This window comes from Pteropus medius, unplaced genomic scaffold (assembly GCF_902729225.1).
Source record: "Pteropus medius unplaced genomic scaffold, Ma_sr-lr_union100, whole genome shotgun sequence".
NCBI lineage: Eukaryota > Metazoa > Chordata > Mammalia > Chiroptera > Pteropodidae > Pteropus > Pteropus medius.
The window spans coordinates 1,687,545-1,697,290 of record NW_024352789.1 but is presented as its reverse complement, the minus strand read 5'-3'; the positions used below and the strand labels follow the sequence as shown (position 1 = coordinate 1,697,290).

Below are 9,746 nucleotides of genomic sequence, written 5' to 3'. Positions count from 1 at the left end.
CCAATTCTCCTCCTCAGACCATTGATCGGGCTCCCACTGTTGCTGCTGAGTGCCTGCCGTGTGTCTCGCACACAGCCCTGCAAAGCAGCCGGGGTGATGAGGGGCCCCCTCCCCGCCGGCTGGCCTCGCCCCCTCTGGGTGTCCTTCGCTCAGAGCCGGTCCCAGTCCCTCCTCGCAGAGCCTGAGCCCCGCTTCCCGGCAGGGCGGCCTCCCGGGTGCTCACCGGCGTCCAGGTGGGCAGCTCCCTCTGCAGCAGCTCCTTGAGCTCCGCCTGGCAGAGCTTGTGCTTGTCCCCACAGCGGCCCGCATACTCCTGGAAGGTGCACACGATGGCAGCCACCGCCTGCTCCAGAGGCCTGGCCATCCTCGCTGTCACGGAACAGAGACGTGACCCAAAGCAGAGGCCCAGCTCAGCGCCCTGCACCTCGGCCCTCCATGAGCCTGAGACTTCTCCCAGACCTGTCTCAGTGTCCACCAAGCTTCCAGCCCCATGGGGCCCCCTCCTCTGAGCAGCCCTCCCTGACCACGCCAGCCTCTTATGCTCTATTTCCCTGCGGCCCCCACTGTTATTTTTCTGGACAGAGGTCTCATTTCCAACCTCACTGCCAAAGCCTCAGGAGCAGTGCCCTTCCCCAACCCACCACGGGGGACCCTCGAGGACTCCCTGTCCTCAGGCCCTTGGAGAAGCGGACATCGTCAGGAAAGACCAGGTCTGAGAGGAACCCCCTACCTCGCCGCCCCTCACCAAACTCAAAGGAAATGCCTCTGGGAGCCTCTCTGCCTGTCCTTGGCTCTGCACCCCAGGGAGCCATTTGCTCCTCTGGGCCTCGCGTGCCTTATCTATGAAGTAGGGTCCGGCCCACTCACAGGCCTGGTCAGATGCAAGCCCAGGTATTCACCACTGTGATCGCCCGCCCTCCTGACCCTAGGGGGGTCCCGAGGCAGAAGGCTCTGCACAGGGGCACCCTGTTCCGTCGGGGGGTGGGGGGAGGCCCTTCCTAGAACTGCCCACCCCACCCACCCCATTCCACCGCCCTCCTGGGTGGATGGGCCCAGCCTGGAAACCCAAAGGCAGCCAGGAAGGCGAGTGTTGTTTTCATGCGAGCCCAGTGACTCACTGCTGCTTCCCCCAGGGGACGGGAGTCTTGCAGCAAGGCAGCCAGGGCCAAGCCGCTCCCCCTAATGAGTCCCCCTCTGCCGAGCCCCGTGGAGCAAAGGGCAGCGTGGTCGTGGCGGGGGCGGGGGCGGGGGATGCTGGGGCCAAGCTCTCCCTGGGCTCTGACTCCCCGTGGCAGTCCAGGCTTGGGGCAGGGTGTCCGCGTTCCCGGGAGAGGAAAGGGCCATGACCCTGGTGAAGAAGGAACCTCGGAGGTGCTCGGCTGCCCTCCTGGGCTCCCGCCAGCCTGCCTGGCGCCATCGCTGCTGCTTTTCCAGAAGCTCGGTGCCTGGAAACGAGGGAACGCTCTACCCCCGCCACCCCCGCCGTGCCGTCCGGCCTGTCTCGACCCGGGGGCAGGAGAGAAGGAAGGAGGCAAGCAGGAGGAGGAGGGCGCTCACGGGGTGTAGCTCTACTGCCCCCGCCCCAGGGCCAGACCCGGGCTCTGCGCACCCCCAACCCAAACCTCCTGGCACCCCCTCACCATGCGAGGGAACCCCTGAGTCCACCAGTCCGACTTCCCTGTCCTCATCAGTCCCTACCGTGGTCATCCCTGTGTCCCCACGCCCAGACCCTGGGCCAGGAGACAGACCTCTCACTGCCCGCCGCCCAGTCCCAAGCAGCCTGCACTCACCGCTGCCTTTGGCGTGTCAGCTATAGGAGCCTCGATACCACGCCCCTCTATTTATAGTCTCCCGAAGAAGGAAGGGAGCAATTATAGGGGCCCAAGTAGGTCAAGCCGAGGATGCCCCCCAGGGGGCCCCTGCTGCCTTCCCCAGCTGTGCCTGTGATAGGCCCGCCCGCCCACCCATGCACTCATCAAAGGCCCGGTCTGGGCCTCAGACACCGTCTGCCCTCGTTCCCCTTCTCCCCTCCCCCAGAGCGTCCTGCCGTCTCCTTCCCGCTAGGCTGGTCCGTCACCTCCATCCCCTACCTCTTCACTCTGAACGGACACCCCGGAATACGAAGTAGGAACACACTCTGGCCTGACGTAAGTTTGCACCCCCAGGGAATCCGGGTGCCAGAGGGCATCGTGGAGCATCCGGTCAAGCCCCTCATTTTCAGATGAGAAGACAAAGGTCATGGGATCCCCCCCACCCACCCACCCACCTGGTTTCCAGCTGTTTGGGGCTGAGAACTGCTCACTCCCCTGGGAAGATCACCTCATCTGTAGAATGCGTCGGGGAGGAAAAAATTTCCTTCTGCCCTTCTAGGTTCTTCGGCTGGTCTAATAATCAAATTAACATAAGGCGGAGTAACAGGAGAAAAATTTAATTCCGTATGTACGTACAGGGGGCTCCGTAAGAATAGAACCCACTGGAGGTCAGGCAACTGGGGCTTCTATGCTATTCTGAATTCAGGAGAATGGGGTCGGGGTCTGGGGCTCCGAAGGGGAGGAAGGCAAATCACAGGGAGGTGGAGAAACAAATACGTGCTGGGCCAGGAAGAGACGGTGGGACTCGGAGAGCGCTCTGTCCCCAGGCCCTGCTGAATCTCCCCCATGACCCACGTACCCCACTCTCTTTGTAGGCCTTTCTGGGGCCGGTGCTCTTCCTGGGGAGCTGCTATCTCAGGCCTTTTAGGCAGTTACGGGGGAGGTGGAAGCTCTTCCTGAATTGGGCCTCGATTGCCTTCGGTTCAAAATCAACCGCATGCCGGGGAGACGCGTTTCGGACCCTTGCAGATGTCCCTGAGCCCCAGGAGGAAGGCGCGTCGCTCCTGGGGGCGCTCACATTGGTCTAGGCTGAGTTCTTTCACCAGCCCATCCCGTCCCCCACAGATGCTGTGGACGCATGCGCACTGCGCACTCCTGCGTGGCTTGCCTGTGGCCGCAATGCCTTAAGCCGGCTTACCGCCTTCCCCAGCTCCATCCGGCCCTGCTGTTCCTTGCAGCCCCACGGGGTGGGGTGGGTTTCCTCTGGCGTTAGCTTAAGCATGCAGCTCTACAGAGGGAAGCCGTCCGCCTTGCCGCCCCTCCTCTGGCGAGCCCCAGGCTTCAGCTCTGTCTTCTCCACGCCACAAACCGTCAAGGCCAAAGGTCGTTGGGGCTCAGTTTGGCCAGTGCCTCCGGGGTACGAGGGGCCCTGGTGTCTGCTCACCTCCTGGAGTCTGTTTTCACTTAGATTTTGATCTCCTCATTCCTTCCTGCCTTGTCAACTCTTCCATACTCTGAAAAGATTTTTTCCAGATTTTACCCTGCATTTTTTTTGTTGTTTGTAGCTGAAGCAGGCACAGACCCTCACACAACCAAAAATGGAAATCCATTCTGAAGGGGTTCAGAACAGGCACCCCGAGACGTGACCCTTGGCATGTGAATTATTTTGAGCCAATGGCAACCGAGACCCTAGGGGCTCACGAGACACCTCGACCTCTCCCTAAAGAATTTCAACGAGGGGCCTTGTCCACCTACGAGTTGTCACCAGAAATACTCTTCGCGACCTAGGCGCGTGGCAGGGTATGCACCTGATTACTGAACGCCTGCCCTTCTCATCGTCCCCCCGATGTCCCCCTCGCCTGTGACGCCCCTAGGCGTCCTCCCTCATCCTCAGGTCAGAAGGTCGTATGTGCCTCGTTTTGACTTTCTGTCTCTGAGCCGCTCGCGTATGCCGGATCCCCATATGTACATACGTAATTAAATCTGGCCATTTTCTCTTGTTATTCTGTCTCATGTCTATTTAATTATTAACCAACTGGAAGAACCTAGAAAGATAAAGGAAAGTTTCTTCCTCTCCTGACTTCATATCGCTTCTCCATTCCATCCCTCACCCCTGAGCCTGAGAGACCCCTCCCCGTTTTACAGAAAGAGAACCCAAGACCCAGAAGGGTGTGGGCGGGGAGGAGGCGGTCGGCTCCCAGGCCCCTGGCGAAGCCCTAGCGCTCGTGGAGGCAGCAAGAGAACTAACTAATAATGCCCTGAGCTCACCTCGGGCCCCCAGCACCCAAACCTCGCCTGCGGCCTCCTGTCCTTGAAGACTCAGCCCCTGCGGGTGAAGGAAGTGAGCAATGGGCACGGAAGGGCGGGCTGTGATTAGCCCTGTTTTATAGGCAAGGAATTATGGGGAAGAGGGCACAGAAGGGGGGCCAGAGAGGACCAGTAATTAACCCAGTTCCAGGTCAAGCACTCAGTCTGGCCTATGCCTTCCCAGCTTCGCCACCGGCCACCCCTCCGAAGCAGGTCACCCTGCTCCGTGGGCCCCGATGGTGGAGGAGGATGTGGTAACCACTTCGCGTGGTAACCGTGGGCCTTAAATGAGTCAGGCCCTAGGTAAGCAGCGCCTGGCACAGGTAGGGGCATAAATGTGAACCGAGAGGTAGGCGACAGGACCGAGAGCCATTCGTTATTCACACAAACACTTAGTCACCTGCCCGGGGCCTTGAGGGGACAGCCATAACCAAAGCGAAGCCCCTGCTCCGTGGAGATGAGTCTCCCGGAGGAAACGGGCAATAGGAACACATGTGTGATGGACGTAAATAGACCGAGGTGCCAGGGGGAACAGCAAAGCAGCGAGGGCAGGAAGATGGCCGGGAGGCCTGCACGGTGGCGCGGGCAGAGCCGGGGGGCTGGCTCCGAGCAGCCCGTCCTCATCGCCCGGCCTCGCGGGGACCTCCTGGCCGCACCTCCGCGGACGTCCCAGCTTTGTTGGCCCTGGCTGAGGCGGACACCGTGGCGGGGGCAGGAGCAGGTGGGGGGGCGGAGAGGGAGGCCTGGGCACAGGCGGCCTGGGGTTGGGGGGCCGTCACGGAAAGAACCCCGCATGGAGCCCTCACTCCGAGCCCCACCATCCTCTTGCCGCCCGAACCCCCGCGCATCCTTTATCTTGTTTGGTCCTTAATTTTCTTGCCTCCAGAAAGGGTCAGGAAGATTTGCACCCCAGGACTCTGGTAGGAAAGGGCCTCGCATCCCGCACTGTCACCGTGGGCCCCGTCGCTGTCGCCTTCACGGAGGAGCAGGGCGCAGTGAGGGGGAGGGACGCCCGAGCCCCCCCAGGCCATTTCATCCAGGCCCCGCCTCCAGGCCGGCGTGGGGAGCGGCGTGTCGCCTCCCTCGCTGTGACCGCCACCCTCCCGCGCCGCCGGGAGATTGTCCCCAGCGCCCGCCCCGAACCCCCTTTCCGCAGTGGCTCCAAATGCAGGTCATTTCCCACTCGCGCTGTCCACGCTGACCACCCCACTCGACCCCTGGGCGGTGGCGGGTGGGGGTGACAGCAGGGTCTCTCCGCCTGGCCGGACCTCTTCCACGCTGACCCACCCCCTCCATCCTGCCCCGTCCGCCACTATCGCCACCATCGCCTTACAAAGGCCACCTGGACGTTCTTGTGCCAAGGGGTGGGGTGACCCATGGGGCCAGTAAACCTCATCAGACTGACTGGCCTCCTTGTCACCAGCTGAGCCTGGTTCGCGGGAAGTGTGGGAGGGGCTCTGGGCTCTCGGTCGGGAGCCAGGGAGGCCTTGGCTCCTGAAAGGGGAGCGGGCTGGGGACGGGGTCTGAACCGGGATGGAGGAGAGCCTGTGGAGCTTAGACACGCCGCCCGGGATTCGTGTCATGCCTGATGGTGCCCACTTCCCAGGCGGCAGCAGCGAGGTGGTGGGGAGATCAAGTGACCTAAAGACAGGAGGTGGGAAGCCCTATTTCAGTCACTCCCCTGCCTCCGAACCCATCTTCACCTTCAGTCTCTTTTCTTGGAAGGTCAACAGGCTCCCAGGGGTGGACCCCAAAAAGCCCAGGCCAAAGTGACAGTCAGGGCCGACAGGAGGTGAGGTGTCTGTCCCTCAGGGTCTCCTCCCAGCCGCCACTGCAGCAGGCAGCGACAGAGGACCTGACCAGCAGGCCTGTGAGCACCCTGTCCTCCAGACCCGCCTGCTCCCTGCCTCTGCGGAGAAGTCTGCGGGGCGGGGCGGGGCGGGGCGGGGCAAGGGAAGAGCGTTGAGACCCGCGAAGAAAGTCTGCTGTTTGTCAGGTAGTTGAACACACAGGAAAAGAGACTGGTCCTGCTCTGCGCCCAGCCAGCTGAGGTCAGGCTGCACCCGCCCGTGTGGGTGTGGAGCTGAGCCCCCCGCGTGGAGGCCAGTTCCCCGTTGGTCCAGGAGCACCTGGACACTGCTCACTCGGGGTCCCCTCTTCCTAACACAAAGCCACGGCTTCGGGGATGGCTGGGGGAAGGGCAGGAAGGCCCAGACTGTCCCCACCGTGTCTCACGGGGGTGAGATCTTTTCTTAGGGACCCGGATCTGCTCCTTACTTAGCACCCCCAGCCCTCAGTCTCCCATGGAGCCAGGCAGGGCATCACCCAGCAACTAAACTATTATCGACAAACAAAAACGTTTATTGAATACAAAACTAAAAGAGGCAGAGAGTCCTCCTCGGCCCACGAGCCCGAGGACAGGGAGCCGAGAGCTCAGGGCCGGCCCTGGGCGTCCTGGAAGAAGTCATTGCACATGACGGTGACGAGGGCCAGGAACACGGCATACTCCTGGAAGTCCACCTGCTGGTCGCTGTTCTCATCCAGGCTGCCCATCAGCTTCTTCAGGCCCTCCTCGTCCACCTTCTCCTGAAAGCAAGGCACAGCGGGGTCACCACCAGGCCACTCGCCACCCCACCTCCGTCCCAAGCACCCCAGGCTCGCTGGCCCGAGCCTGGCTCTCCCTGGTAAGCTGAGGGTAGGGGCGTGGCCCTGGGAGCTACTGAGGGGCCCAGTGAGTGAGGACGAGTGGACGCTCCCCTGCTGGGAGCTGGGGACACGCCAGGCACCCCCGAAGCACGGGATCAGCTCTGCTCCACACAGGACCTCGGGGAGGTGGGCACCACAACCCCCACTTCGCCGACGAGAAAACCGAGGATCCTGGAGCTAACGCCTCCCCCACCGGCACCAAGGTGGGTTCAGAAGACAACCTCTTTCTACTATCAGCCCAGATGAACCAAATTAGAATAGTTTGATGGGGAAAAAAAATTTTTTTTGAATTTTTACAGGAATTTATTTGAACCAAACTGATGACATATGGCAATGAGCAAGATCTCAGATGCTCCCCCTAAAATCTCCTTGAAGGAAAGGACATGCTTCATATGCTCAAAGCCTGAGGCCCGACTTCAGGGTTTACCCAGCAATCGGCCCGGCGGGGAGGGGGAGGGGCAGACGGAGAGTTGACCGCTTTCTCCTGGGCCTCAGGGTGCATGGCTTAGCTGGGCTTTTCTCTCCCACCGTAAGTATGAAACAGGAGAGAGAGAGCGGGCTGTGTGATCGTGGGCCAGTCGCTCCCCCTCTCTGGGCTCTGGTTGGCTCAACTCTGCAATGAGGGGACCGGACGAAGGCGTGTCCCACCAGCGGGCACCCAGAGGAAGGAAGAAGAACTTGAACTTGCGCCCCCACACCTGCACCCCTCACCCACGCACCAGCGCCCGCCCCCCGGGCTGGCCTCACTCACCCCCACGAAGCTGGGCAGCTCCTTGTGCAAGAGTTCCTTCATCTCCCCCTTGCTCAGCTTGAACTTGTCGCCCTCTTGGCCAGAGTATTTGTGGAAAGTGGTGACCATCACAGCCAGCGCCTGCTCCAGGGGGCTAGACATCTTGGACCTGGGCCCAAAGTGGGGGCCGGCGATGAAGCCGCGCGGGACGCCCACACCGCCCCCACGCGCCCGTGCGAGGCGGCCACGTCTCCCCCTCAGGCCGGGCTTCTGGGCAGGGGCCACAGCCCAGGTCACACTCAGGGCCGATACTACACCTTCCCCGTGTTTGCAGTGACTGCGGACCGGCCTTGCTCTCCTGCAATCACACTCCGGGCACACCCCTGAGGGCAGGGCTGCCCCCTTGGAGTGTCTGCAGGAAGGGAAGTGACGGTGACCAGCCCCATTTGGCACCTTCCCAGGCCAATGGCCTCTGTGCCAGCACTGGAGCAACAGGCATCTCCCCGGGGGCTTGCTGGGCGTTGGCAGTGACCATGGATACAGCCTAGGGGCACGAGGGTCCTGGAGAGCCCTTCCCTCCTCACAGGACTGCGGAGACCAGAGAGTGTCACCGTCCTTCTAACTAGAGGCTCTCTCTGACCCTTCCTCCCTCACGCCAGGGGCTCAGAGGGTAGCGACCTCGTCTCCCCCCACACTCGGGGGACCCCGGGCTGGGGCGCTGTCTCTACGCAGACGCAGACGGGGCAGCTGAACACGCGCCCCACCAGCAAGCTTCCTGTTGGCTTTGGAATTAAAGAAATTAAACGTCCAGTGCCCTGGGGTAAGGGTGGAATGTGGGGATGTAAGGACATTCCCAGAAGGTCGCCCCTCCCGAGGCCCCACCCCTGCGAATGTTCAGACCAGCCCGGGAGGGTTAGGCGGGTCCCAGGATGAGACTGGGGAGCTGGAGACAGAGGCGGGAAAGTCCCCCTCCAGGCCTGCCAGGCCAGCCTCGGGGGGCTGGGCGAGACAGGGAGCCACCATGGGCAGAGCCACTCAGGGCAGCCATCCAGCGGGCCTGCGCACGGAGGTCCCACTAGAATTCAAGACTGCAAAAAACAAAACCACACACACACCCCTCAAACTCCGAGGCCGAGACCCCCAAGAAGCGCTCTGGACTGAGTCACCCAAACTGGGACCCGAGGAAGGGCCTCAGAGTAACCCCCAAACTGAGACCTCACGGAACAACCGGGCCAAAGCCCTCAAACTGACTGACACGTCACAGAAGTTCCCCGCAAATGCGAGGGGCTCAGGCTGCTCCTCCCAGGAAAACTACAAAGAGAAAGAGGAACAGAGGGCCCCAGGCAAAGACCTGCGGGGTCCTCCCCGCCCAGCCCTCAGCAGGACGGAGGGACTCACCGGATCAGAAGGCACAGGGACTCGGGAAGGAAAGCAGGGGTTCCGGGCGCCCGCAGTGGAGGTTTATATGCCACCCCCACTGGCCCCTGACTTGGCGTTCTCAGGAAAGCCAGCGTGCCCTAACCTGATGCCACCAAAACCTGGCCTCCTGCCACCCCCCACCTCCCGCCTGGCCCCTCCCTCCCTGAGACTGCCCACTGGGCCAGCGGCAGGAGAGGAAAAATAAAAAGTGACCCCCGGGCCCTCCCGGCCACAGGGTGGGGGGCGGGGGTGGGGAGTGGAGTGGGGGGAGGTGTTGCGGAGAAGGGGCAGCTGGGGCCCAGGGTTGGGGGGACACGGCTGCTGTTTGTGGGGCCCAGACACTGCCGCCAGGCCTTGTTCTCATGGCATGCCTGTCAGTCACAGCTCATTCATGTGTCAGAGGCTGCAGGGGCACGCTGGACTTCCCAGGCACGTGTGCGTGCATGTGCGTGTGTGTGTGTGCATGTGTGTGAAGCAGGCTGGGGCTGCCCTTAGAAAGCTGGGGGCCAGAGCAGGTGGAGGGCATCAGGAAGAGGGGGCAGAGCTGCCTCGCTTTGGTGCAGTGGGGGAAGTTGCCACCAGAACACCTGTTAATGAGGTGACTATGCTTTAAAAGAGCTTGAAAGACCTACTCTGGGTAGGAAAGGGCCTGGCAGGGCCCGCGACAGCTGGAGCTGGCTTCGCAGTCGGGTGCCCCTGTCCGTGTGGGGTGTGAGGGGGCACAGAAGCCCAGCCCCCGCTTCTCCAGCCTGGGGTGGGAGGGTGCAGAGGGG

General features: G+C 62.2%; 2 protein-coding genes across 10 annotated transcripts in view; both read right to left on the bottom strand.

The window, feature by feature from the left end:
• The window catches only part of S100A3 (S100 calcium binding protein A3), a 2,373-nt gene extending 562 nt beyond the window's left edge, over window positions 1-1,811 (bottom strand). The window contains exons 1-2 of one of the 9 annotated variants that reach the window (XM_039849774.1): window positions 1,791-1,811; window positions 224-369 (exon numbers count right to left, since the gene is read on the bottom strand). In XM_039849774.1, coding sequence (XP_039705708.1) covers window positions 224-364 — 141 coding nt within the window. In that variant the 5' untranslated portion in view covers window positions 365-369; window positions 1,791-1,811. The other 8 variants (XM_039849773.1, XM_039849769.1, XM_039849771.1 and 5 more) reach the window with 8 other exon arrangements.
• Window positions 1,812-6,456: 4,645 nt separating this feature from the next.
• S100A2 (S100 calcium binding protein A2) lies at window positions 6,457-9,115 on the bottom strand. Its single transcript, XM_039849756.1, has 3 exons — window positions 8,953-9,115; window positions 7,576-7,723; window positions 6,457-6,704 (listed from the first exon to the last, which is right to left on the bottom strand). The coding sequence occupies exons 2-3, from the start codon at window positions 7,714-7,716 to the stop codon at window positions 6,552-6,554; spliced, it is 294 nt and encodes a 97-aa protein (XP_039705690.1). The 5' UTR covers window positions 7,717-7,723; window positions 8,953-9,115; the 3' UTR covers window positions 6,457-6,551.
• Window positions 9,116-9,746: the final 631 nt, after the last annotated feature.